The following is a 26,781-nucleotide window of genomic DNA, read 5'->3' on the forward strand; positions in this document are numbered from 1 at the left end:
TATATATATAGAGAGAGAGTATATATATATATATATATATCTATAGAGAGGGTGCGCTCTAGCTCATATCGGAGAGAAAGTAATATGTAATGTAATATATAATACACAATGAGCGATGAAAGAGAGAGCAATATATATACGTAAGATGCGTAATTCGTAATTCGCGATGCGTGATACGTAGTGTCGGAACCCTTAGGTTGTTAATAGTAATTACTTTATGTCTTTTTATCTCGCTTTCCTCTCCCTCTCCTTTTCCTTCTTTCTCTCTCTCTCTTTATCTATCTATTTCTCTCTTTCACGGTACAAATATTACGGACCGGAGAAATAAAGACTAGTAACTGATTCCGATGATAAAGTCGCGCGTCGACAACCGCCGGGGAAAATTAATCTTCGTGCTCCGTCGTACGAAATCTTTATATTGGAAGGCGCCGGTTCGGAGTGGACAAACGCTCCGAGTACTTCTGTTTGATTTGAACTCGAAGTGATGCGACATTATAAATAGATTCGTTAGCAGCAGGGGGAGGGACAATCATCGTATGACATACGCGGTATGTTTGCATTTGTGTGTGTGTGTGTGTGTGTGTGTGTGTGTGTGTGTGTGTGTGCGCGCGCGTCTCATATGTGAAAATTAGGCAGTGCTGTGTGTGACCGATGAAGTAGTAACAGCCGCGCGTTTACTACGAGGTATGCGGACGCGCGTTTCAATAACGCGATGCCGCCGGCGGACAAATAAACGTTGGCTTTTAGAGGAGTCGCGAAAGTTGAAAATATGTATCGTATCACCTACACATGAGCCGCTTTAACCGATATATATATATATATATATATATATTCGTTAGTAACACTTCATTATAACATTCGTTCGAACTTTCATGATCATCTCTTTGCGCCTCGCGTATTCGTTTTTCGTCGGATTTTCGTCGTCGTCGTCGTTCTTTCGTTCGTTCAGCAACCAACGGTCCGGTTGCACCGATGTCGATCACGGCCGAGATACGAATTTTCTACCTCCGGCTACGTTTTTACACAGGAAGAAGATCGCGATCCGGAAGAGAGACATCCAACATCCAAGTCTAGCAGAGAGAGTCAACTAACAACTGTGACGCGCGCCGGTGCAACGCGGACGGTTAAAGAGACAGTTTGTACTCAACCGATCCTCACTAATGCTAGATTTACGAGTGAGTACATGTTGTACTTATATAATTATGTGCGCGCATGTGCACACGTTTCCCCCGTTTCCGTCCGGTCTGCATTACCGCGCTGAATGAACGAGAAAATACGGAAGTAATGTTCGAGCAGGATCTCGCAATACTACCACGCTAAACGTCCTCCGTGTCGCGTATATGTATGTGTGCGTATGTGTGTATGTGTGTGTATATCCTATAAGCACGTAATATTCTTAAAATATTATATGAATATTATTCGATGTTAATATAATATTCTTATAATATTCTACAAATGTTATGTAATACTTCTTAATATTATAGGAATGTTCTTGGAATATTAAAAAAAGAATAAAATAATAATATAGAAAAATATATATAAATAAAAATATATATACATACATACATATATATATATATATATATATTGCTATTGCAATACATTTTAAATAAAAAACTACAATTATATATATTATATATATACATAGAGTTAAATATTAAAAAAATATATATTACAATAATATTATACTATACTATATTAATATTATTAAAATATTACGTCTAATATTCTAAGAATATGCCCAGAATATTACGTAATATTAAATAATATTACGCGCTTATAGGGTATGTAAGTAAGTAGGAGCGGCCGAGGTTAGTTGGCTAAAGAGGTAAGTTGGCTAATTGATTATTTCTGTTGTCTTCTAACAGGTATAGAATCGAGCAAGCAGGGATTTCATAACCAACTTTGATCATATTTAAAATCGCAATTTGCTCGATTCTGTAACCTATTAGGAAACAGACGTTCTGTAACCTATTAGGAAACAGACGTAATTAATCAACCAACTTACTCCTTTAATACTACCAGCCCCGGTCTACCCTGTATGTATGTAAATATTGTGTGTGTGTAATCGTCTCGTCTAAAATATTTTATAACTGTTTGTAATATAGGTTCATAATCCTCCGTAATAACTTTTAAGTGGACCCCAATAGACGAACGTGTATCCGCGCGCCGAGAACTGTTATCGTCGTAGAAAACGCGGGTAGAACCCTTATTGTAAACGCGCTTGACCACGCGTGAATAAGCGACGAATAATAATCACGTGATTACTTTTTCTCTTGCACTTGCTTTTGCTTGCTTGCCTGCCTGCTTGCCTGAATTACAAAAAGGAGCGGAATTGATGTCGCTCGCGCTCGCGCGACATCAATTTTATCGTCATTTTTTTCTCTTCTTTTTCTTTGTGTTTTTCTTTCTCCGTTTTAGAACCCGCCGGGTCCCTTCACACCCGGTCTTCGCGTCAATAAAAGTCGTATATAAAGTGTACCTTCGAGTGAACACAAACAATTTGTAAAACGACATCGGGAACGAAGCTTTCTCCGCGCGCAGGCACAAACTTTTGTAACCGCTTAAGTATAAATATCGAGTGTAAAAAGATAATGTATAATATTTATCCCTTTTTGTTGGTTTACATATGCAAAAGACGCACGTGACATCGCGTTTCGAGATTAATTAGTATATAATTAACTGTAATCGCTAAACGATTTCTTTCCCGATTTCTTACTAAATTCTTTCTGGAAGAAGTAACATCGAAGTTTTTTTTTTATTTTCATTTCTCTTGCTAATCGGTGCGAGTGCTGGAAAAATCTTATCGTTAAATTAGAAACGTATCTCGACATCGACGTTTATTTCCTCGTTTTTTCACTAAGGTCGCAAACTATTTTCTTCCTTTTTTCTATCCCTTTTTTACGTGTCGCCGCCACGCCGTCTCGGTTCTCCCCCGCCTTCTCTCTCTCTATCTATCTCACTCTGACTTTTCGATCCTGCTAAGTCGAATTCTATATAAACGTTATCTACGAGATCTTCTTACTCTGTTGAGATTACAGGAGATAAAGCGACGCGCGTGGTGAGATCGATCGCGTAGGATTACTTCGCGACAACTTGCCACCCATAGAAGATGCGCGCGGCGTAATCCTCTCTTTCCTTCTGTCTTTCTCTTTCTCTACCTGCGAGTAAAACAAATATGCTCGTAGTATAAATCACTGGAGATCGCGCGTTCTCTACGGGAAGGTTTACAACGGCGTTCTAGAAACGTCGCGACAACAGAACGTCGTTAGATATATCGAATTCTCGGTATACCAGGTAGAAAAGTGCACTTTTCTCGGCGTGTACATTCTCGTAACGTAAATAGTCTGTATCTTATATGTATACATAGATACAATGTGCAAGGTAACCCCCGTTAAACCGGGCCAAAACCGCGCGGTTTGCATCTGCGATAAAAGAATCTCAAAAGTCGAATCGCGCAAATTTTCCCTTCGCGAGGTCTACGTCTGTCCCCCTTCTGTAGTGCACCTCGACAAATCAAATCTCCGTCATTTTCACGAGAGGAAAAACGTGTTTACGCAGTCTATCTCTTTACGACGATAGAAAATCACTGTGTGTGTGTACCCTCATATCTATACGCACTGGCATATGTACAGGATATACAGAGGACGTCCCGGACGGGTCGCGTTTCCACACCCCGTCGACATCCCCGAAGACTGAGAATCGCTCGCTCGTCCGGTCGTGTCGTTAACGGTTTAATCGATGAGCCTGTCGTCGTTATTACATTATTCAGTGTTCATTGTTCAACGTAGCCCTAAAAAAGTGCCCGCCTAATTAATATCGATGTCTCGACCGAGACTGTCGTTGTCTCGCCGTGACGTCGCAACGGAGAAAGAGGAAACGCGACTCTCCGGAGGGGACTCCGCGTACATCGAAGATGTTAAGAAAGAATGGCGATGTGTCTCCTACTTCCCCCCGAGAGAAATTCCATCACCTCAGCTCCTAAATGCTCTCGCTCGACTCTTCTTCCGCTCGGGACTCGAATCCGCCGCGGAATCGAAAATCATCCCTTCGTTTTGCCCCCGCCCCCCCCTCCCCCCTCTCGATTTTCCACGACGGACGAAGCACCAAGATCGCGCGCTACACCGCTGTTTCTTTCCTTCTCCCCGCCCCCCTCGTCGAATCTTAGGCCTCCTCGGAGTGCGAGCCCTGAGAGCTGCGTTTCTTCCGGTGGTTGTTGTGGTGCTGATGGTTGTGGTGTTGATGATGGTGCGTCATCAGCGCGTCGGTCTCCGGTTGATTCTGATGGCCGACCAGGAGATCGAGGGTGCCCTTGTGCACGGCCGCCTGCGCCTCGCCGATCGGCGGCGGGATGGGGGTCGCGACCGGCGACTCCACCGGGAACGGTACGCAGTGTATTACGTAACATCTCACGCCGGCCAGGATGAAGCCTGAAAAAGCGACACGCAACCGTAGAATCAGACCGACGACGCATCGGCGGCGATTGATTCGGGGAACGGGGGGGTCGCACATATCCGGGGCCCGATTCTCCAATTCACTTTTAACTATATGTGCAGTTCCAGGTCATGTTATTAGACGCACTTTGATTCTTGAATTTGTGACTCTTCAAGTCACAAATAAACAAAAATAAAACTAAATTTCAATTGACACACATTCGAAACTCACGTCTATTCTCATTATTATCAACGATGCAGCTAGCGCGGGTTCATAATTGTTTAACAGCCAAGTCAAATGACGTCATAAAAAATACTTTTTATAGAATAACGGTTCCTTAACATAATTCGATCGATAGACGAGCCGTATTACCAAGCTGGTCCTCGGGAGTCAACGAAATGTAAAAAATTAAGGCGCGTCCAAAAATATAGCCAGGGACTGTATATGTGCACAATACAAAATTTTGTTTTAAATTTAACACATTTCACACGTCCCAAACGGATCTACGTAAATTTTTGTGTCAATTTAATATAAGAGTCCGTATTTTGAATTCACTTTCATCGACAAAGCGCTTCTAAAAATGGCACAGAAATCACCTGATAGGCTGAGAAGCCACATTTAAGGCACTTTTATCGATAAGTGAGAGTGTTTAGAATACGGATCAAAGTGAATATGTTGGAAAGTAACATAAATATTACGTCAAAAGTTAAGACAGATTTAATATCTAGATGTTAATCGGCGCCAAAGTATAAAATGTGTTGTTTTAACACTTCTACCGATTCAATATCGATTCAACACAAAATATTGAGATAACATAAACACGATATGTTTAATTAACGCACACAGGTACGCTAGAAATGTAAGAAAAAAATTGTAACAAGGACCGAACTCTCTCTCTCTCTCTTTTTCTCTCAACACAAGTGCAAATATCTTTTACTCTTTAGACCGGAATTTATTTCAAGCTACAAACGCTTTGGAACATGTAAAAAAGGAACACGACTGGTCTACATACCAGCGTTACAGAGCGTTTGCAGCGCGAAATGAACTCTAGCCTACACACATACGCACAGTTACGAGTGAGTTGGAGAATCGAGCCCCCGGCGCTTTTTTCGTGCTCGAGTGCGCGCTCTCGCTCGTTGCCCGGATCAATCGCAGCGGGGGCCGCGCGATTTCTCTTTTTAACGCGCGGCTTGCGGCTGGAAGCAGCCTCTCTCTCTCTCTCTCTCTCGCCCTAAGAATGCTCACCCATTATAAGTAGGGCAGCGCCCGCCACGAGTAACGCCAACCTGTGGTTGGTGGTCGTTGCTCCCGGTGCAAGTTGGACGAGACCGACTACAAGTACCACCGCGCCCAACAACAGGCACACCACCACCGCGTGTAGCCCGGATATCTGGTGGCAACGATCTCTGTCAGAGACGACGACTACGCTCGCTCGTAGTAGATAGAGACGTTTATTTATTGTTTCTTTCTTGTTGCTTGTGTAAAAATTCTCTCGGCTCATACGAACGTTCGAAGTTACTCGGAAAAGTAGGTAGATGTATAAATATAAATGTAAAAAGTAAGCGGGGGAGGAGGGGGTGGTGACGAGAAAATTTGAAATAACATATCTTGAAAGAGAATAGCCACGTTCGTTTCCTGGAGTTTCGACTGCAGAAGACTCAAATATTGCGAACGTTTTCAAACGACCTCTGTTAAGGATACATTACGCCCATATATAACTCGGAATAATGAACAAAATTATAAATTGATCTACATTATATTGAAAAGTGACACCGAAAATTTGACAGTAATTCAGAGCCTATATTTCATATTTAATAAAGGAGATTGTTGAAACGAGTTTGATGAAAATTCGATGGAACTTGCACTGCGTATATACATCGGAATATTATTGAACTCTTTGCCCGTTTGCAATTAGAAAAGGTGTCAGGTGCACCCCCTTAAACGTTAACTTCGCGATCGACAATAACAAGCGTTACCTTGCCGCACAAGTACAGCTCGGGTCTGGGCTCCAGATTGTTGTGACTGTGCGGGCTGGGGGTAGGTGGCGAGCCCTGCAGGGGTGGTAACCATTGCCCGCTCAGGTAGAGCTGACTCGGCCGCTTCAGCCTTTTCTCCTGCCTCCTGCGCTCATGGCGGACGGCCACCGCTGGCATAGCACCGATCATTCTGTTTGAGACAGAAATAGCAAGCACGCTATTAGACATCTGAGATTACTCGCCGGCATTCCACCGGTCGTATTGCCCTGTAAATTCCGTAAACTTCACTCGTCACCTCGGCTACATCAGAATTGGAATTTATGGACGCCGGTTTATCGGGCATTTGCAAATCAAATTACATCGACTCGTACGGATCTTACGAAAGGGAAAAGGGAAGGAAACGATGAAGTACATTTCGTAATTCGTTTCGATAAATCGCACGTGTTGCTCAAAATCGCTTTCTTTCTCTCTCTCTCTCTCTCTCTCTCTAGCGTGAAGCAGTGAAAATGGGGAGAGTCTCACTTTGCGGCTTGGCAAAAATTCGCAACGCGGGAATCGCCGACGCTCGTCGACGGAAGCACGTGAGTCGCGTGCCGTCAGATCAAATGTTTTTTGGCGTCGTTCAACGGTGCGGACTGACGCTGGTACTTTTGCATCGAGCGCGCTATGAACTTTAGTGACCTCGCTTGACCTCGGCCGGTCGATACGTCATCGCATCCGCCCTCTGGCCCGGAGTCGATGCAGCGAAGTTCCAGCAGGCCGAGGATAGGTAGAAAAAGAGGGAATATACAGCGACGGTCGTATCTTATATTCCGTTATTGACATCCGCGCGCGCGCGCGTCTCATTAAAAGTATCTCTCGGCTTCTTGTCTGGCCAGCCGGTGAAATTAATCCGGCTGGAGATCGCTCTCTCGACTCTTTCTCTCCGGATTTGGTTGCGACAAGGCGCATCGAAACGATTCAAATAGTGCTTGACCTATATAAGGTCGTAACAAAGGCAAAAAGGAAACTCTATAAGTGCGTAATATTCCTAGAATATTATTAAACATTAAAATAATTCTTATAATATTCGAAGAATAATGTGTAATATTTTTAATGTTATGAGAATGTTCTTAGAATATTGAGAACAAAATGAAATAACAATAATATAGAAGAACGTATAAAAAAATATATAGGGAATAAGAGGGAAAATATAAGAAAAGAGAGATTTATATTAAACGTTTCAGGCGATATTTTCCGTGCGGTGGTCAGCGGAACGGAATAGTTGGAGCTCATCGAACATGGAGAGATAACTCGTTCGTTAAGAATGGAGCGTTTCATAAATATTTATTCTCGAAAAATCGTGCGTCAAGTGTATATATAAGTGGTACAATAGAGAAATCGCAATAAGAAAGCTTTCAAACTTCGTTTAAAATAACTACACGATAGTAGTAGTAGTATTAATAGTAGTAACGGTAGTAATAATGGTAATCGCAATACAGCAGCACGTAATAATTGCGCGTCGGCGATGGTAATTACGATATAATGACTCCTTCATCGTGTGTGTGTGTGTGTGTGTAACGGTATTTCACGATAATAATAATAATAACAATAATAACAATAATAATAATGATAATAATTGCTGGCCGCCCCACGTTCGCGGGGTGATAGTTTTCGGGGCGGGTTGAAGATAACGTCAATTACAGTAACGTGATACGGCAAATGACGGCGGTGATACCGTATAGTCGAGATCTACCCCGCCCGTACTCTCCGTCCCTCGTAAATCTGCCAACGGGTAACGTAAACGTGCCGTCATGAGAGCGTGTCGTAAATTTTATGGTAAATAGAGGTGAATATTCTTTAAATTGTCCCGACGGAGTTGCACCGCGACTACGCTCGTCGTTGTCGCGGCACGACGAGGATGAACGAAACGTTGGTTGCTCGTTTGCGCTCTATTAATTTAATCTTAATTACAATCTTGATAACTTCGGCAGGAATTTAGACGAGATTTTGCAGTGTATAAGGAAATCCATGAAATCCCTGTTCCCTTCTCTCTCTCTCTCTCTCTCTCTCTCTTTTTCTACGTGTGTGTGTGTGTGTGTGTGTGAAATGTGAGCACATTAGTTTCTACGTATTCTGCGTATCTCGTGCGTTACTTTCATCAATGACAACTCCATCGTCCCTCGTTACTGTTCTCACGTAATGAGGGATGACGGTTCCTCTCGCTGTCGTAGCTATGGCCAATAGGCAGGATTAATCATAGCAATGCGACACGTATACGCATATGTATATACCTATATACACACACGTGCATATATATATGAAGTGGAGATTCCTCTCGCTGTCGAAGCTCAATAACGCAACGTCAGTTCAATTCAATTCGGATCGTTATCGTCGAATCATGCACGCTCGATGTCCATTGCTCTCTCTGTCCTCCCTCCCTCTTTCTCTCTCTCTCTCTCTCTCTCTCGCGATGTGCAAGGAAACGTATATCTATTTACATTGTTGTGTAAACGCTGCTGTGGTTGTAGTTAATAATAACGATACAAGCTAATTGTGTACGCCGCGAACAAGCGATCTGACAATTTCCGCGAAAAATGAGACAGCGCGAGAAAACGAACGAGAGATATAATGAAAAATAATTCTCTTTCTATAGGCGACATATCTCCTCTCGTGCGCTTGCCCCTCCTTCTCCCTCCGCCGCGTACCGAACTTTCAAAGACGAAGATCCCTCGTTCTTTTATTTTATATAATTGAGTGTAATCGACTCGTGCAATCTACTTAAATCTTGAGAGATACTCGCGACTGATAAGAGGACGTTTGCACGCGCGACGCTACGTAGAATAATTGTACCACTTATTTGAGGACGTCCCGCGTATCCGGGGGCGCGAATGACACCTTCCGCTGTAACCACAGACACGTCACTCGGAAAAAGGAATTGTGCTTTCGTAAATCTATATAATAGTAAACAACAAAATTACGGTCGAGATAATATATAGAGTAGTTTCTAGCTCGAGAAGGTGTGTACGCTCTTACGATTAATGCGAGAAAACTTACACGCTATATGTATGTATGTATGTATATATGCATAAGTAAGATTAGTTCGCGATATTTTTCAGCCTTTCAGTCGAGGAAAGTCGAACAGAAGAATGACACGGGAATGTGAGGAAGAAACTGAAAATGCGTCGTCCCAAGAACGAACGAAGAGAGCACTCTCTCTCTCTCTCTCTTTCTCTCGTGAGACCACAGAAACATTCGCGAGAACAACCCTATACGCGCGAAATATTTTTTTAATATTACAAGAATGTTCTGTTGATGTTATATGTCCACTTTACATAATATTCTTGACATATTATAAAAATGTCCTTAGAATATTAAAAAAGGAATAAAATAATAATAATATAGAAAAAAATATATAAATATTATATGTGACTTTTTTAGTATGAAACGTATTTTCACACAAAATTCTTTCGACTTTATTTATATAATAAAACAATTGGTATTGCAATACACATTTAAAATAAAAAAATACAATTATATATATCATATATATACATAGCGTTTAAAAAATATATAATATTAAAATAACATTAGGTAATATTACTTTTAAATATTATTAAGAATGGACATGTAATCATCTATTAATATTCCAGAAATATTACTTAATATTAAATAATATTGCGCGTTTATAGGGCGAGTACTATCACTTGAGATCCTCGGTTTAAACGTGCGCGTTCCGACGTGGCTCGCGCGAGGTGGTATACAAAAGAAGGTGGTAAAGGAAGTGCACATAGAAAGACGATGAAAATTCGACGCGTCAGTGTCCGGCAAATGACGAAAGATACGAAACGCGCAACAACAAAAGGCACTTTTGCGTTCAATCCAGAGCCAGTCGTGAGGGACCCGCCGACGGATGGGACGCGAAGGTTCGCGCGCGAGCAGCTTTCGCGTCGTCTCTCTCTCTCTCTCTCTCTCTTTCTCAGGCTTCCCACTTCCCGTAATTGCACGTCACTTAATGTCACTTAAAGTAAACAGCCCGCCCTGTTCCGCGGTGCGACGTCTTTCACGTCTCGTCGAAGAGAGGGAACGGGGGACCGATCTTAATCTAATCTTGGACTCAACCCTAATGGAAGGGCGCAACAAACTTCCGCGTTCCACTCGCCGGATTCGAGATTATCCCTTTCGGAACGATTCGTCGAGTTTCGACGGTTCGCTCGCACGGGGAGAGGAAGAAAGAGGACGCGTTATGGAAAAATTTCTCAGGGGTTGAACACTCGTTACGGTGTGTCACGGTATTCGTCGAGAGATCGACGGTGATCCACCGCGATTCCATGCGCGCGGGCCGTCACGATTTCGCGATTCCCGACCGGCTCTGATTTGATCGCGATGAATTTCGTCCTTTCCGCTCGCGCCTGACTCTTTTCGCCTCTCTCTCTCTCCCTCCTTCTCTCTCTCTCTCTCTCTCTCTCTCTCTCTCTCTCTCTTTCTGTCGCTCTTCCGCTCGCGCACATTCGCTCTCTCGAATTTTGCAAAAGGCATAATCAATGGTAATCACGTCACAATCAAATGGCGGGGACACACTCGGTCGAAGATCAGGCAGCGGCCCCGCGGTGGTTGAGATGAAAAAAAAAAACAGCATGTATAATGTAATATATATACAGAGTATACGCGTGCTGCCTTTCGTCGAAAGAACAATTCTCGAATGCGATTTATTTAGTGTATACGACGATTAATTTTTTTCTTTTCATTAGGATCACAGAATAGTAGCGCCCGAGCATAGCGATATTTCATTGAAAGGATATCCGGAAACGAACGGCACGAGCCGCGAGTTCTTCCTCCCGCGAAGTTAATTAACGTCGTCGTCTAGTGTGAACCGGAATCGGCATGAGTCGATTCGTTCTCGAATATCTCGCCGACTAAAGCTATATATATATGTATATATATATATATATATATATANTATATATATATATATATATATATATAGTGTGTATGTAAATAAATGCTTAATATATTATAAAAAGGAATATAGCATATTAAAATTATCGACTAGCTTAACAATACTGCGCCAACAGTCATTGGACGAATAGCCGAAATTCTTCCATAATGTATCGTCTGTGTGTGTGCATGTGTGTGTTAATGTGTGTACGTGTGAAATTCGCCATAGATATTTATTATATTTTCAAAGTTAAAACATTAGCGCTAGAATATATCGAAATCAGATCTCGGAATGTCATCGTATATAATCGAAACATCCAGTTATCTTCCTTCTAAGGATCTTCGATTTAAACGCTGATACGTAGGTATTGATCTTTCCCAACGCAGCTGGCATGCTAAAAGATCACGATAACGGGTGATAATTGAACTCTTTAATAAGATCAGAACCTAGTTTCGAGCCTGGAAGCATCGCAACGTCCACGATATGACTACGTAACCGGGAATGAAACGGGAAGGCGTCAAATTGAAATTCTACATTCTGAGATGAAACGTTGAATTAATTTTCAACTATTAAAATATAAAATAAGTAATAATATAAAAACGAAAAAAATGGCTAAAATCGCAACGCGTTTCGCGCGTCGCCGGAATATTTGCCGGAAGCTAATATAGACGTACAATACGAAAGGATTAAACGCGCAGGACTACCGTAATTCGTCGTCGCTCGTAAGCCTATAATAATCGATTTTTAGGTATAAAGGATTATTCAATGAGTTATTTTTACGAGTAGTTCCCACTATAGAATGCGTTAGCAGCAACCGTGCTTTGCAAAGTCGTCCTCGTCGTTGTCGTCGTCTTCTGCCGCGATATGATCTCCTTGGATAGTGTTCTTGGTCCTTGAATGCGATTCTTCTTCTTCTTCCTCCTCCTCCTCCCGTCTCATGTACTTCGCGCGCGCGTTCTCGTTCGAAGTTCCGTTCGACCGAGCGATTTTATCGAGATTCTCGCCTCCCAAACTTCGCAGCGGATCGAAGGGATCCGGAGAGAGAGACTGCACTTCGGCTCCTTCGGAAGGAACGGAGCATCTGGCGATGCTCGTTGATTATTTATCAGATCATTCGCGCGACGGTAAATGCACGAATCGCTCGTAAACGCGCGGACGTGGAAGTTGCCGCCGCCGTCGGTAGTTCACACCAAATTCCTATGGACTATTTCCACGCGCGTCCTTCTTTTTATCGCGATTTCGATCAGCCTTCGCGATTTCGTCGCGAAGTCGTAACGAAGTATCGTGCCTCTCTCTCTCTCTCTCTCTCCCTCGCAGGCGGCGTGTTATTCAGCGCTGATCCGGAATTTGATTCCCAACCGTTCACACCGGGGGGAGAGACGCTAATGATATATAATCCCGAATAAAAAGATGTGTGTGCGCTCTGCGTATGCGTTAATTGGGCCGCGTGCGACATCGCGCGTTGATTCCGCCTCATTAACTCGATCTCCGCTTCCGCGGAATCACGGCCGTCTCGCGCGACTCTTAGATCTTCGACACGTAGTGCGAGCGATGCACCTGCTGCGGATTGCCGTTCTGTTTCGAATAGCGCACGTTCTGGAGGAGCTCTCTGGTCTCGCTGGGCGAGCCCGGGCTGAGGCTGTTGGTGGTCGAGGTCTCGACGCGGTCGCTGATGATCTCCTCCTCGGTGATCTGCTCGAGGTAGAGCGCCGACTGCACCGCCGACTGATTGTCGCCGTTGATCGCGACGACCTGCGGCGAATACGCCGGCGGCGGGCTCCTCGGCGGCGAACCGACCACGGTCTTACCGTCCTGAATCTCTAGACTGACGTCGGATGACACCTGCTTCATCTGCTTCGCCCGTCTGGCGTGCCGGGTGGTGAGACCGCCGGTCTCCACGTCCCTCTCCAACCTGTGACCGGACTTGGATCGGGTCAGCTGGCGTTGCACGTACTCCTCGAGATCGTCCTCCTCCTTCTTGGCGATCACGCGGTTCAGCACGATCAGGAAGATGCCGATGAAGATGGCGAAGAGGCCGACCGCGACCAGCTCGTTCCACCAGCCGCCGGTGGCCTTGGTGCCCCAGTGGGTCAGGTCGCCCGGCAGCAGGCCGCTCATCAGCAGGAACGCGCCCAGCACCAAGAACACCACGCCGATGTGCAGCATACCGATGGAGGTGACCACCTTCGTGTCGAGCATACCTTGGCCGGCAGTGCGGGCAGCGTGCGGGCCCTTGTGGTGCCTGCCATGGTGGTCCAGCGATCCGGTCGATGCCCTAGGCGACGTCAGGCCGCTCTCGCCCGATTGCGCGCTATAACGACGCTCGCGCGCGCGACGCTGCTCATCCCGGCGCTTTCTCTGACGCTTGATGGCCAGCGCCGAGTGCAATCCGACCGCGTGCATCCTGCAACACCGGAAAGACAACCCTTGCTCAGTGAGTCCGTTCTCTCTCTCTCTTTCTCTCTCTCTCTCTCTCTCTCTTTCATTATATATTCTAGATCGCGGTCTCTTTAGTTGTTTTTTTTCCTTTCTCTCTTTCTCTCTTTTTTTCTCTCTCTCTCTCTCTTTTTCTCTTTCTCTCTCTCTCTCTCTCTCTCTCTCTCTTAGACGACTCGCGCTCGCGAGCTACACCGATCGACGAACAACGAGAGAGATTGATCTCGCGACGTTACGTTAGTGAGCGAGAGGCAGAGAAAAGAAATGCCAAACGATTGCGTTACCGCGTAGGTGCGTACGGCCGACGAGCCGACAAAAGAGCAATTTGCATGCCTGCTCGTGAGCAATGCGGCGAGCAATTGTACGCGTGTACAAATTAATCGATTAATCGACACTGTTGCTGACTCTTTCTCTCTCTCTCTCTCTCTCTGTCTCTCTTTCTCTTTCTCGGCGGCGAGACGAGCGAAAGAAAGTCTACTGGTTGAATTAAGCACTGCAATTGTCATTTTCCCGACTTCACTGGCCGATCTATCCGTTTCGTTCTGACAACTCGCCGATCGCGCGCTTCTATCTCGTCATCGACTAATGCTTCACTAACTTCTATTGATCGGTGCGATCATCGGTCTATGAGGCCTACAGGATCTATTTACAGGGTTTACAGGATGCACTGCGATGGAATAGCGCGTATCAAAAAGCTCGACGACGACGACGGGCGATGGCGATGGCAACGGCGAAAAGGAGGACGGCACTTTGGGCCCTCCGAAGGATCTTCATTCGCGTGATCGATGTCCCTTCGCCCTTCGTTCCCTCGTTCGGTCCGGGGAACGCACAGTCGCACTGTATAAACGTAATCGCAAAGTCGTCGATAATACGTAATGCGACGCAGCGAACGGTCTTATATCTGTTTCGTCTCACATAGTGTTTGATACGGCCGCACTCCTCCGCCACTCTTTCTTCGTCTTTTTTTTTTTCGCTTTCTCTCTCTTTCTCTCCCTCCCTCCCCTTCGCTCCGATGCTCCATCTTTCATCTTCGCTTTCAGGAAACCGACGGAAATTGCCTTTCCTCTCACTGCGGAGGCCGACGGAACGGATCTCACCCCCGCGTCGTCGTACATAGCTATAGATTAATATACATAACTCATACGATAAAACGAAACACAACAAATCATTCGATGAGTCGATAAAGAAAAAAAGCAATTTCACCAAGTTACACGTTCGTTCCACGTGTTACAGCTGAAAAGCGTCGCGCGACCCGACCCCAGGTCGTTTCACTTTACCAAGTTTCGTGATCACGTCCGCGCGCACACACACGCGCGCGCGAAACTGACACAAGAGGCCGAAAACTTTTCCACGAGATTGAGAACTTTGCGCGAAGCGAGTTGGCGATACGTATATGTATAATCGGAAACAGCTCGATCGATACCGGTATAACATTTCGTCAGGCTTGGATGTGAATATCGCGGGCACGCGATTCCTGTGTTTATTCGCGGGGTCGCGATATTCGACTCCGGGGGGTCGAATACATAAATACCGCGGGGATTGAACTCGGAGCGATCGGCAACCGGCGCCGTATCAATCTCGCATTGTGACCGTGGGTATATTGTGGATACCCGCTCGAGTATATATCGGCTCGATATCTCGGACACCCGTCCAACACTCTCATTTGCATATGCATACCAGGCCACTCCCTGCGGTGATACAAACGTGCGAAAATGCACGCGAGATAAATGGCGTAATGCGTATGTGTGATATTTTTCCCCTCTCTTCTTTCTCTCCCACGTTGCTCCCTCGCATGACACCTCGGCGACCCGACGCCCCGCGTACGTTCTCTAAAGGGCAAGTCGCGAGGTAATTAAATACCGAGCACTTTGCGCGACGCAGGCAGGCGATGCAGCCCGTGCTCGCCCTTTCGCCTCGTCTGCAACTTGCAAGGCTGCGAAATAAAAGAGGAGGGACCGCCGAAATGCGCGGGAGGGATGACAGCGTCGGGATAAAAGTAGTCGAAGAGTGGCCTTTATCGAGCGGCCGAGCGATCTACCTCTCGCTCCCTTTCTATCTCTCTTTCTCTCTCGTTTATTTTACGTCGCTTTGTGAGAAAGTGTGCTCTTCGCGTCATGAATATTTAGCCCACGGAGAATATCTTTGATCCATCTTGCAACCCCGTCCGTGCAAGGAAAATATCGCGCGCCTGTAACACCGGCAACAATTTAGGGGCGCAGCTGATCGCGCGCCGATATCGATCCCCGATCGGCGATCGATGTGCCGCCGAAGCGGTGGGAAAAATCTCAAAGGTGGCTCCGCGGATGCCCCCTTCATTTCACGATCACAATGCGCGGCGCCGCGAAAGCGTTTCCTGCTCGACGATCAATAAAACCATCCCCATCCCCCTTACAGAACGCAAACGCAAAGTACACGAGGACAGATAGCCGGTGCACTGCACGTACACAGGGACACGGCGCTACGCATGTACACGAGAAGGAAAGCGCGCGTCGGGTGGAAAAAGCTGCGAATGCAATTTCTGCACTTTCCGGCTATTCTCGTCACACGGCGAATCGAACTATCGAAACGCCCGCGAGAGAACCTTTCTCTCTCTCTCTCTCTCTCTCTCTTTCTCTCTCTCTTTCTTTCTCTCAAAAGAGAGGAGGACGAGGAAAAGGAAGGGGAATTGAAAGGATGGAAAAGAGCGCGTCTAATTAATTTCCGATACGAACTCGGAATACTGAGCGACGATTACGTAGCTGTAGAAATATAAATAAATATGATAAATTGCACGTATATAGATATACGAGATCGAGAAAAGGGCAAGAGAGGGGTGGGGAAGGTGGAATGATAACGAAACGATTGGAACGCAGAGAGCGTTCCGAAGCACCTGCTGGAAATGACAATTGGAGGAAGCACAAAAGGTATTTTCGCGGAAGAGACGATCGCGCATGAGAGATTTCCGGGAAAGAAAGCGTTCCATCGGGTAGAATAGAAAAGCAAAGCCTCGCGTCGTTGCGACGATCGTTGACATGTGCTATTCGACAATTCCACGGGAATTTCCGACACACACGTTCGCGCTCCTTGTATTCACGTTTCGCTCGCGAAACTGATTTCCCTCTTTGCTGAAACGCGATCGCTTAAAATTACATGGGTTTTAGCAGAGAAAGAGAGAGAGAGAGAGAGAGAGAGCCGCGTTTATGCGGCAATATATGATTACATGCCACCCTTGCGAACCCTACGATTACGCGGACGATTACAAAGCTCGGTATACCGAGCCTCGTTACCGGTACAAAAGCGACATTTTTATCCGGCTAACTCCCTCTCCACCCCCGGAGGCATTTCCTCGAGTTATACTCTACCCTACAGCTGGGTGGAAACTTCGTTCATGACCAATTCTCTTTCGCACCCTCTCTCCCACACGCTCTTCCTCGTTCGCTCTCTTACCGAGCTGAGTGTTTTAATTGTGTACTTGACTCGATGTTTACCGCTCGTTAATACATTCGAGAGAGTATCGCGTCGATTTGTTAATTCTACATTTCGGCCTCCTCTCCCGTAACGATTCCGTCTCCCTCGGATTGTTTCTTCTCGCGCTGTGCATTCGCGCGAGAGAGAGAGAGAGAGAAGTAGAGAGGGAGGAAGAGAGTTCATTCTGTCGCCACGTGGCTCGCCGTTTTGCGAAATTATGCCGCCATTTGGACGTTTCGTTATTTCGAATCTGGCACGCGGCCGAATCGCCGCCCCCCTTTGATTACACCACGCGTGTCGGAGATGCGTTGTTTCGCACTCGGGGGAAACTCCTGGCGACGCGCAAACTCACGCGACCACGACGTGGTAAGACGGATGAGAACTCGTCCCGAGAGGACCATCAATTCGCTCTCTCTCTCTCTCTCTCTTTCGTGTCAGGTCGCCACGCGCCAAGTTCGCGCTCACGAGAGAGAGAGAATTCATCGGGCGGTGCACGAGTCATCGCGAGTCGTCGAGTCCTCCGCAGAATCGATCGCGTTTCCCGCGAAATACCGGACTTCTTCGCCGAGCTCTCCCCCGAGATGGAACGACGTCGGGTGTAACAGATACAGGACTATCGACTGACGTATCGTGTATAAGAGATCCTCCAATCGTAAATATAGCTTTGCGAATCACAGTTCCGCGCGCGCGCGCGACATCTTTATAGACGATTAGCGGGTAGCGTGACATCTATTCCGCAGTCATCGACCGATACTATGTTTACGTTTGCACAAAGAAAGCGCTGAAGCGTCAGCCTCTCTCATCGGAAAATCGACTGAGCTTTTAACCCGTCCGTGTTATTTTTCTTGGACATAAAAACAGGCCATCTGCCAATAGACAGAGAGAGAGAGAGAGAGGAGGAGCGCGCGAGAAGCCGATAGTGCGCGCTTCTTCTTCATCTACCTGCTAGCACCTGAGCTGAGAGAGAGAGAGAGAGAGAGAGGACGGGGAGTGCGCCCCACGCTGAGGAACGCGCCTATCCTTCAATCACGTATGCGAAAATAAAGCTGTCGTTGAATATTTACCCGTTAAACAAGACTTATGACGTGTGCGACGTATGTATTAATCGCGATCTCGGGTCTTGCGACGACCTCTCGGTCTCCTTCACTTCCACCACCTCCGCCTCTTCCTCCTCCACTTTCGACGGCATACCTCGAAGGAGCGAATGCCGGCAAATCCTAAACGGCGCGTGTATCGTCTCCCGTTCCGCCCGTGTGGCAGAACGGTAACCTGTTGCCAGACACGAACATCGACTCTGCCCTGTGCGCGGAATAACGTCGGGGAAGTAGCGCCGATTGTCCGTTCGATCAATGATAAACTGCGTAAACGGGACGGCTGCTAAGTGACGGCTGTAACTCGCGATAATCCGCCGCGCGTACATACGCGTGTGTGTGTGTGTGTGCGTGAACGAGATTAAAACTCGGATGTGACGTTATTACGACGCATATCCCTATAAATATCTCGAGACGCGGGGTAAAAGGGAAAATAAATAAAGAGACGCTAATGTGATGATACAGGCGGCGATGGTATTCCCGCTTAGCGAGCAAAGAGAAAGAAAGAGAGAGAAAGAGATAGATAGATAAAGAGACAGGTAGATGGATAGACGGAGAGGAGAGAGAGAGAGAGAGAAGGGCGAGTGTATCGCCAAGCCAGGACTCGGATTTGCCTGGTTCGCTCGGCGGTGTGTCATCGCCGTATGCGGCGGCGATGGCGAACTATCGCATGCAATTGTCCGAGGGAGCGAGGGACATGTGCATCTCTCGGAATAGCATTCGCCAGACGTAACAAAGCGGCTGGTATGTGATGCGTTTCCGCGCGTATTTTCGGCGCGGGATTAGTGCGGCACTTTCCGGCCGCGCGCGACTCGTGCAGCGCAGGTGTGCTATATGTGTGATATATAATTGCGATCGCAGGGTGCGATAATGTTTATCGATAATACGTATGCGCGCGAATGCGTGTGTGACGGCGAACAGGGGCGGAGGAATTCCCTGTCATCATTTATTCAGCGGATCGTCGCGAATCACCGCCACTTCGGGTCTCCCCGGAGATGTCGAGGGGATCAGCGCGAGTCGTCTCGGGGTCGAAGCGAGCGTCTCTCCAGACGTGGCTCTCAACGCCGCTCTCTCGACCCCGCGTTGTACACGGGTCGATAATCAAAATGTGCCTGCTATTCGCGGCCACGAGAGAGAGAGAGAGAGAGATAGAGAGAAAGAGATTCGTTACGATTCGCGAGATCACGACGCGCGCGAAAAATATAATGAAGTTATAATTACGTTACCTGACTTCCGCCGCCGCCTGCGGGCGTCACACGGGCTGCGAAGAGGAGAAGAATTAACGGGCGAGTATCCGTGGATGACGACGGCCTCACGCCATGAACTTCCCCGATCGACCTGGTCCACGCTGGGAACACGCACGATCGAGCGAAGGCGTCCTTCTCCCAGGATTCGGATTAGAAAACCGCCGCCACCACCGCCGTCGTAACCGCTGCCGCCGACACCGTCACCACCGCCGTCGCTTCACCTCCTCCACCCTTTCCCTTTTCCGTTTCCGTCCTCCTCTTCCTCTTCCCTCCTCGGAGCAGTTACATTTTCCGACGAGAGGTTGTGTTCTTCCTATCCGTCCTCTCTTTTTCTCTCGCTTCTCGATTTTGCGCGAATTTGACCCGCGCAGCACCGACCTCCTCACTTCTTCCCTCCTCCTCCTCTTTTTCGCTTTCCTCGGAGTAAACTCTCTCTCGCGTGCGCGCACGTTCTACCGCGAAAGACCGTGGACGAGTAAAGCCGCTTCTCTATGTACTAAATAAGAGCGTGTAAGCCAGGACACGCCTCTGCAAAGCATGGCGCAGACTCAGATTCCGCATACGCGAGCGGAGGCCCCGCAGGGTTTTACTTCGACGGGAACTCAATACGCGCAAGTCATGCTTGGGCGCTGGGCGAGAGACGTTTAATTCATGAAAAAAATATGTCATCTCTCGGGGGGTGGAATCGTCTTGGATTTCCCAGCCGCAGGCGGTGCAGAACAATCGCGACCGATCGGGGAAGTTTCTTCAGGTCCGGGCAGGATATATCCCGCACCTCCGGGGAAGAAGGACCAATGGTCACCGTTTCTGTACAGACGTCTGCGAATTTTGCGAGAGTTTTCCCCGAAATCCGAGGAAATCTCCGTGTCTCCGACTGTAAATTTCGCCCTCTTCGATTGTTAAGATAGTCACTCATATGGTCTGCTCTTTCCTATAAGTGATATTATTTAATATCAAGTAATATTCTGGGTATATTCTTAGGATATCAGACGTAATATTCTAATAATATTCTAGTAATATTAATTAATGCTACTGTAATATTATATTAATTTTAATATTTAACTCTATATGTAATATATATAATTGCAGTTTCTTTTATTACAAACATATTGCAATACCAATTGTTTTATTATATAAATAAAGTCGAAGTAATTTTGTGTAAAAATACGTTTTATACTAAAAAAATTATATATATATGTGTATATATATATATGTATATATTTTTATTTATTTATATGTAATCTTCTATATTATTTATTTTATCCTTTTTTTAATATTCTAAGAACATTTTCATGGTATGTTAAGAATATTATGTGAACTGGATATCTATTTCCTTTTAAGTTCCGAAAGTATACACTATAGTTCAGCGACAAAGAACAGACCTATGTAATTGACACGACACGCGACATTAACAGAGTTCTCGACTGAGAACTAAGAAAACACATATAGATCTTCATTTCCGAGACGCGAGAAGATTCTGAAACATATGTACCGCAATGCACATGTAGATGACCGAAGAATGGATGGTTTTCCATTTGGTGACACAATTTGACGCAAGCGTCGTCCTATCTTTATTAGTCGTCAAATATGGAGCAAGGATAAAATGATGCGCGTGTCGACCCGTGTCGCTAAATGGAAAGCACTCGCGATATAATCAAGCAAAATAATCCGACTGTACACACACACATACACACATATATATATATATACATACATACATATATATATATATATATATACACAAACAAAGGCATATAATGTGTACAGGCTAATTGAGCTGTTAAATGTTCAACAAAGGAGCGGCTGGTCATACACCTCCGCGATTTGAGGAGTGGGTTTCTATGCAATATCACGCGATATCTTTCCGCCGCACGCAGGAACTCAGCATAAAAAAAAAGGAAAAGCGATCTTTATTACAGGTTTACAATCAACGTTGCAACGGTCAAATATCAACGTATCCCCGGCCGTATACAATCCGCGCGTGTATACACGCGCTTCATCCTCACATAAGATACGATAAAAAAAATCCTCGATATTTCAGCCTCAATAAATATGAAGTGGGAAGCGCGACGCATTTGGAGACGTACGCACGCACACACACACGTATCACAGATGAGTATTACATCAGTCAAGAAATAGAAACTCGATCGACGGTAATAATAAAAATATATTGTAAATATATTCGTCGGAAGATCATGCACCGGCGCACCGCTCGCTTTTTAAGGCAGACAAACAGGCTAAAAGCGCTCCGGGTAATACGATTATCACGGCTCGAGAGCTACGAGGCGCGTGGAACCCCCCCCCCTCCCCGCGTTCTAGCGGTAAAATTGGTGTGTCATTTGATCAATGTCGTTAAGGCACTCTCTCTATCTTCCTCTCTTCTTCTCCCTCACTTGTGGGTCATCATCGCCACGGCTTCCGAACGGTCCCGGTGCTGGTGCTCCTCCTGATGCTTTGATCTGCAATCGAAACGGTCGAGCATTCATGACGAGATGAAAAGAGTGACGTGAGTCAACCGCGTGCCCTACGTAGTGAACGACTACTTACTCAAAGTGTTCGGCGACACGAGCCTTTCTCTTATGTCCGACGTCCAAGTCTGACACCTGGACCGGATGGTGTTTCTCGTGACGACCAACGGCCGCTGGTACTTGGTCATCCTGATGAAAGTCGACGGTTGAAATATATATGACGAGAGGTGATAATGGAGAACGACAAGTAGCAATGAGAAGGGAAATTACGATATTACGTGGATTCGAATTCCTTGAGGTTCTTCCTGGCCAGAGTCTTTTGAGTGGCGAATGAGTACGAGCGTGCCGAGGTCGGCCGTTCCGTCCGAGACTGCTTGATCTCGCGATCCTGCTCTATCACTTTCATCCTTTTCGCGGGAGGCTGGGCGAACAGCTCCACCAAATTCAGGGACGCTGCGTCGCACTGACGGCAAGAATTCCGAGTTATTGAAATCGATACGTCGAAAGTAACGCGAAGCCGGTAACTGAGATTAATCGTTTGGGTTACACCGGAATTATTGTGCGGTGAAATGAAGGGGAAGGGGGAACTAACGTGCGACTTCGTCGGGGACGAAAGCGGGGGAGGCGGTTACCTGCAACTGCAGACGATGAAGGAAGTTCACTTCCGCCAGGTTCAGAGGCGCGTCCACGTGCAACTTGAGCATACAATGCAACGCCTCTTTGTATATCTTTTTCAACGTGATTACGCGCTCGGTCCGCATTAATCTACGCGTCAGGTAGCCCCTCGCGTACGCATTGATAATATTCATCGCTCGCACCTGCGACGCAACACACCGTGATTCAAGCGCTTTTGTTGACGCCGGCCGCTCGCCGGTTACAATTGTGCCAGGGGAGAAAGAATTTCACCGGCGCAACGAATCGTTAGTCACTATGACGGACAAGAAGATTTCTTGCATCAAGTTTAGCCGGCCAAATTATCAGGTGCCGGAGAAAATTCGTGCGGATTTGCAGCCTCTCTTTCTACCTGTGGATTCGTCACACTGTGAAATGCTTATGCAACGTCCGCACATCTGTCTTTTTTTTGTGAGTTTGAATTTCGGTAAAATTTTCAGCATGATATTTCCATCAGGGTGGTAACTAACAATTTGCTGTGCCGGCGAAATGGTCCCCCCCCCCCTCCCCGTGCGACCTACTCACGTGTTTCTCGTGATACACCGAGGTGTCCAGCACCGGTACGTGCGTGGTGTTACTGTCCAGGGGGAACAACTGCCGGTTCACAGTCGGGTTCTTGTACGCGCCACGATTGTTGTCGTCCTCGTTATTAATATTATTGTTATTATTATTATAATTATTATTACTACTATTGATGGTGTCGTTGTGTACGGCGTCGCGTAGGTTCATTCGCCTCGCGAGGTCCAGGTTGAGGGCCGCGGAAGACGCGTCGGTGATGTAAAGCGGAGACTTGCGATGGTGCTTAGGCATGTACGGGTTCTTCGGTGAGACGTAGCTGAGAGGGCACACGACGACGCGGGCATCCGACGACGGTTCGCCGTTGGCACGTTGCTGCTGAAGGTCCGCGTGCACGCTTCTCCTGGGGGAGCTCACGTCCGATCGTCTCAATTCGCAAGCGCTCCTCGACATAACGCTCGGTGCTTGATAGACGGTGCACTTGTGTATTTCCGCGAGCAGGAGCATCTGTTGCTTCTGAAACTCCGCCTGCAGCAGCGACTGCTCCTTCCGTTGACGGTCTATCAGCTCCATCATCTGCTTCCTGTGCAGCTCCTCGATCTCCCGGTAAACCGTCAGCAGCTTTTCGGACGTGATGCTTGATTTCGACCTGACCACCGGGTGCTCCCTCGTTCTGTCCGTGTCCGCCGATCGCGTCTCGGGACTGTTCCCGATCGCTGCCGCCTCTTGCAATTTGTTCACTAGGTCCAACACGCAGATGTTGTCGTTCCCCTTTGATCTCTCCGGCGCGCTTGTCTCCTTCGCATCGATACTAGGCGTATGATTATGTTCATTCGATGTGATATCGGGTCTGCGTTCCTCAACCGATTCCTCGGTACCGTCGGCAGATTTGTTCGTTTGATATGAATCCGCGGCCGGCGGCTCTGCACGCTGCGAAGTCGCTCCCAGCTCCTTAGGCGTTTCAGTGTCCTCCGCTGGAAACTGCCCGCTCTCCCACTCCACCTTGGACTGCGCGATATTCCACTGCTTCCGCTGCGGCAGATCAACGGTGGTGGGTGTAGGAACGTAGTTCAATTCTGTGTGCATATGGGCGAGTAACATAGGGCTGGGTGTGTCCAGAACATAAGAGCCTTGGCGCGACAATTTAGGTGGGTGCTCACTTTCCTTGCTCGGCACTGCGAGAGGCTCGACGCTGTCCCTCTCGCACTTGAGATCGCTTAACGTTATCGGAACTATATCCAGTGTCTTGGGTACTTCGGGTTTCCAACTTTCAGGCGACGTTGCTTCTTCGTTGGGCGTCGACGCTCCCACTGTTGTGTCGGTGCTTCCCGTCCGATCAGTCTTTGTGGGTTCCGAGTCTTGGAAAATGTCGTTCGTCGAGGAAACCTGGGACTGCGAATCCTGTGTATCTGACACGGGAGATTGGATATCTCCTCTGTCAGACTGCACATCTAGCTTGTCTCTGGCTTCGCCGCTTGTGACTTGCATCGCCGGTGCATGCTCGACGATAGTAACTTTGGAAAGTGAATCACTGTTATTGGTGTCACTCGTAGTGTTGTAATTGGAGAAATCGCTATCTGAACTATATTTGGTTACGTTCTTTGATCGATTCGTCGGCTCCGCTATGTTGGCTTGCACACATTTATTCTTAATGGTGCACTTCACGGACCGTTCGGTCTTCAACTTTTCCTCCACTTTGACAGCCAAAGACCTGTAGCGTTTCATCTCTTCCTTGATACCGTCGGTCATCTGAAAATAATATAACATCAGTATAATAAAATAATCGCCAGCGGAGATGTCGCTTAATTAACGAATATTTACTAATGGTGGCAGGAGAGGTATCCCGTTAACTTTTATGCAAGACGTATAAAATTTTCGCTGCATATTTTATGTTATTACAAATCTAAGGAACACACTTTGCCGCGAGCCACTGATTATTCGTTCCAACAGTTTCGACCTAACCGTCACTGAACCGATCTCGCACTTTTCGCGGACCTTTGCTCTCGAACGTTTCAAATTGCGCATACAAAGCTTCCTCTCAACTTATCACTCTAATACCAAGAAGACTAAATCTATGAAATGCGGAGTAGAATAGGAAAAGCTTGAGAGGGTGCGTTCAGAAATCCGTACTCGACGGGTAGCATTTAATTGACCAATCGAAATAGAAAGAGCGAAAATTTCTTCACCATGATTGGTTTAATAAACCCTACTTCTACCTAGTCAAATAGGATTTCAGAACACACCTAAAAGCGTTGTAAGGTTAACGCATATCTCCGCGCCATCTAACGGTGTCGTGGAGAAACTCGTTCGCAAAAGGTTGGAGTCTCGGCTAAGTGTGGTTCGAATCTTGGCTAGTCTTGCGACGTCGATATTTAGTTCCAAAGTCTCCGCTACGAGCCGCCACTATATTGAGCACTGTACGAGCAACTGAAGTAATACGACTCGACACAAGTCAGATACACACCCATATTTTAGGAAAAAAAAAAGACAAAATTTAACAGGTAATTTCGGCCAAAATAACGATAATAAAGTAGTTCGAGAGATATTTTAAAGCTTGAAGTATCTACTTTTCAGGCGCATTAAATTCATAACTTTATTTTCGTTTCCCTTCCAAGGTTACATCAAGTTAAATGAAAAATGGCGATCACCTGATTTCCAATCTCACACAATATACATCCTCCAATGGAATTCTTCCATAAAAAATTACATATTAAAAACGCGACAGATTCGTTTCAAAGAGAGAACTCAGGTAAGCAAGAAATCGTTAACGTTATTACAGTGACATTTTACAACATGTAACGTTTTCAAATATGTAATTTTTAATGTTGTATACAACGTTACGGTTGACGATATTTGACCGAAACATTAAAAATAATGTTTCCACATCATAATTTTAATATTTACAAATATATTGTCAAGTAACACTTTAAAAACATTTACAACATTATTATAATAATATTGTGCCAAAATGTTTATAAAAACCACATGAAATCAATGTTTTAAAAGATTGATTTCACGTTTCCTGCTTACCCGGTCTTTATCTTAAATAAAACATTTGAAACGAAAGACAATTTTCTCATAAAGAAATTACTTGTTTCATCTTACATACTTATTGTGATAAATAATATTTTACTCCGTTAAAAGACATTATTCCAAATCATAGCATTCTTTCCCTTAAATAATAGAGCTTTCCCGAATGAGATAATAAAATTTTTACTCAAACAAATAAATATTTCGTACATGTTGTCCAATGAAGCAAATTTCAGTCAAATAAACAGAAATACTAAATCTAAAGAATCTTTTTTCTCTCCGTGCGGGAGCTTCGTTTTCAAGTGATAACGGAAGACCGCCGGCGCCGCCGAAGGGAATGCGATCTCTGACCGCGAAAGTGGAGGTCATTATCCCTTATCGTTACGGTCAATATTATCGACCCTGAGGACGGTGCAAGGCAGCGCAACTCGCCGTCCGATTGTTCCTATGGAAACGCGCGCTCGCCGCGATCGAATCGCGACACGGGGCCTCTCCTTCGCCGTAATACAGGCGTATGTCCCGCACGTCGTGCCAGGTGAACCCGGG

General features: G+C 46.2%; 2 protein-coding genes across 4 annotated transcripts; both read right to left on the reverse strand.

Annotated features, from left to right (window-relative positions):
• Positions 1–1,713: 1,713 nt before the first annotated feature.
• On the reverse strand, positions 1,714–20,557 carry LOC106745385. 2 transcript variants are annotated; one of them, XM_014620953.1, is made up of 4 exons: positions 19,529–20,549; positions 6,411–6,600; positions 5,680–5,824; positions 1,714–4,430 (listed from the first exon to the last, which is right to left on the reverse strand). In XM_014620953.1, exons 2-4 carry the CDS (start codon positions 6,597–6,599, stop codon positions 4,165–4,167), a joined length of 600 nt encoding a protein of 199 aa, XP_014476439.1. In that variant the 5' UTR covers position 6,600; positions 19,529–20,549; the 3' UTR covers positions 1,714–4,164. The 2 variants fall into 2 exon arrangements, with proteins under 2 accessions (XP_014476439.1, XP_014476438.1); XM_014620952.1 differs by lacking the exons at positions 1,714–4,430; positions 5,680–5,824; positions 6,411–6,600 and adding an exon at positions 11,384–13,732 and having other exon boundaries at positions 19,529–20,557.
• Positions 20,558–21,436: 879 nt separating this feature from the next.
• On the reverse strand, positions 21,437–25,280 carry LOC106745390 (putative uncharacterized protein DDB_G0277255). Of its 2 annotated transcripts, XM_014620969.1 has the most exons (6): positions 25,027–25,280; positions 23,215–24,954; positions 22,650–22,835; positions 22,296–22,480; positions 22,097–22,206; positions 21,437–22,008 (listed from the first exon to the last, which is right to left on the reverse strand). In XM_014620969.1, the coding sequence occupies exons 1-6, from the start codon at positions 25,087–25,089 to the stop codon at positions 21,953–21,955; spliced, it is 2,340 nt and encodes a 779-aa protein (XP_014476455.1). In that variant the 5' UTR covers positions 25,090–25,280; the 3' UTR covers positions 21,437–21,952. The 2 variants fall into 2 exon arrangements, with proteins under 2 accessions (XP_014476455.1, XP_014476456.1); XM_014620970.1 differs by lacking the exon at positions 21,437–22,008 and having other exon boundaries at positions 22,115–22,206; positions 22,288–22,480.
• Positions 25,281–26,781: the final 1,501 nt, after the last annotated feature.

Source organism: Dinoponera quadriceps, unplaced genomic scaffold (assembly GCF_001313825.1).
Source record: "Dinoponera quadriceps isolate SergipeBrazil2010 unplaced genomic scaffold, ASM131382v1 scaffold1609, whole genome shotgun sequence".
Classification (NCBI taxonomy): domain Eukaryota; kingdom Metazoa; phylum Arthropoda; class Insecta; order Hymenoptera; family Formicidae; genus Dinoponera; species Dinoponera quadriceps.

Bases quoted from the DNA above. Each gene is read 5' to 3' on its own strand.
- LOC106745385 (XM_014620952.1), bottom strand. From the start codon at position 13,731: ATGCACGCGGTCGGATTGCACTCGGCGCTGGCCATCAAGCGTCAGAGA.
- LOC106745390 (XM_014620969.1), bottom strand. From the start codon at position 25,089: ATGCAGCGAAAATTTTATACGTCTTGCATAAAAGTTAACGGGATACCT. The intron at 22,207-22,295 runs GTAATATCGTAA...GACTTTCATCAG, and splicing joins CTCAAGGAATTCGAATCCAC to GATGACCAAGTACCAGCGGC. The intron at 22,009-22,096 runs GTAAGTAGTCGT...TTTCGATTGCAG, and splicing joins CGTGTCGCCGAACACTTTGA to ATCAAAGCATCAGGAGGAGC.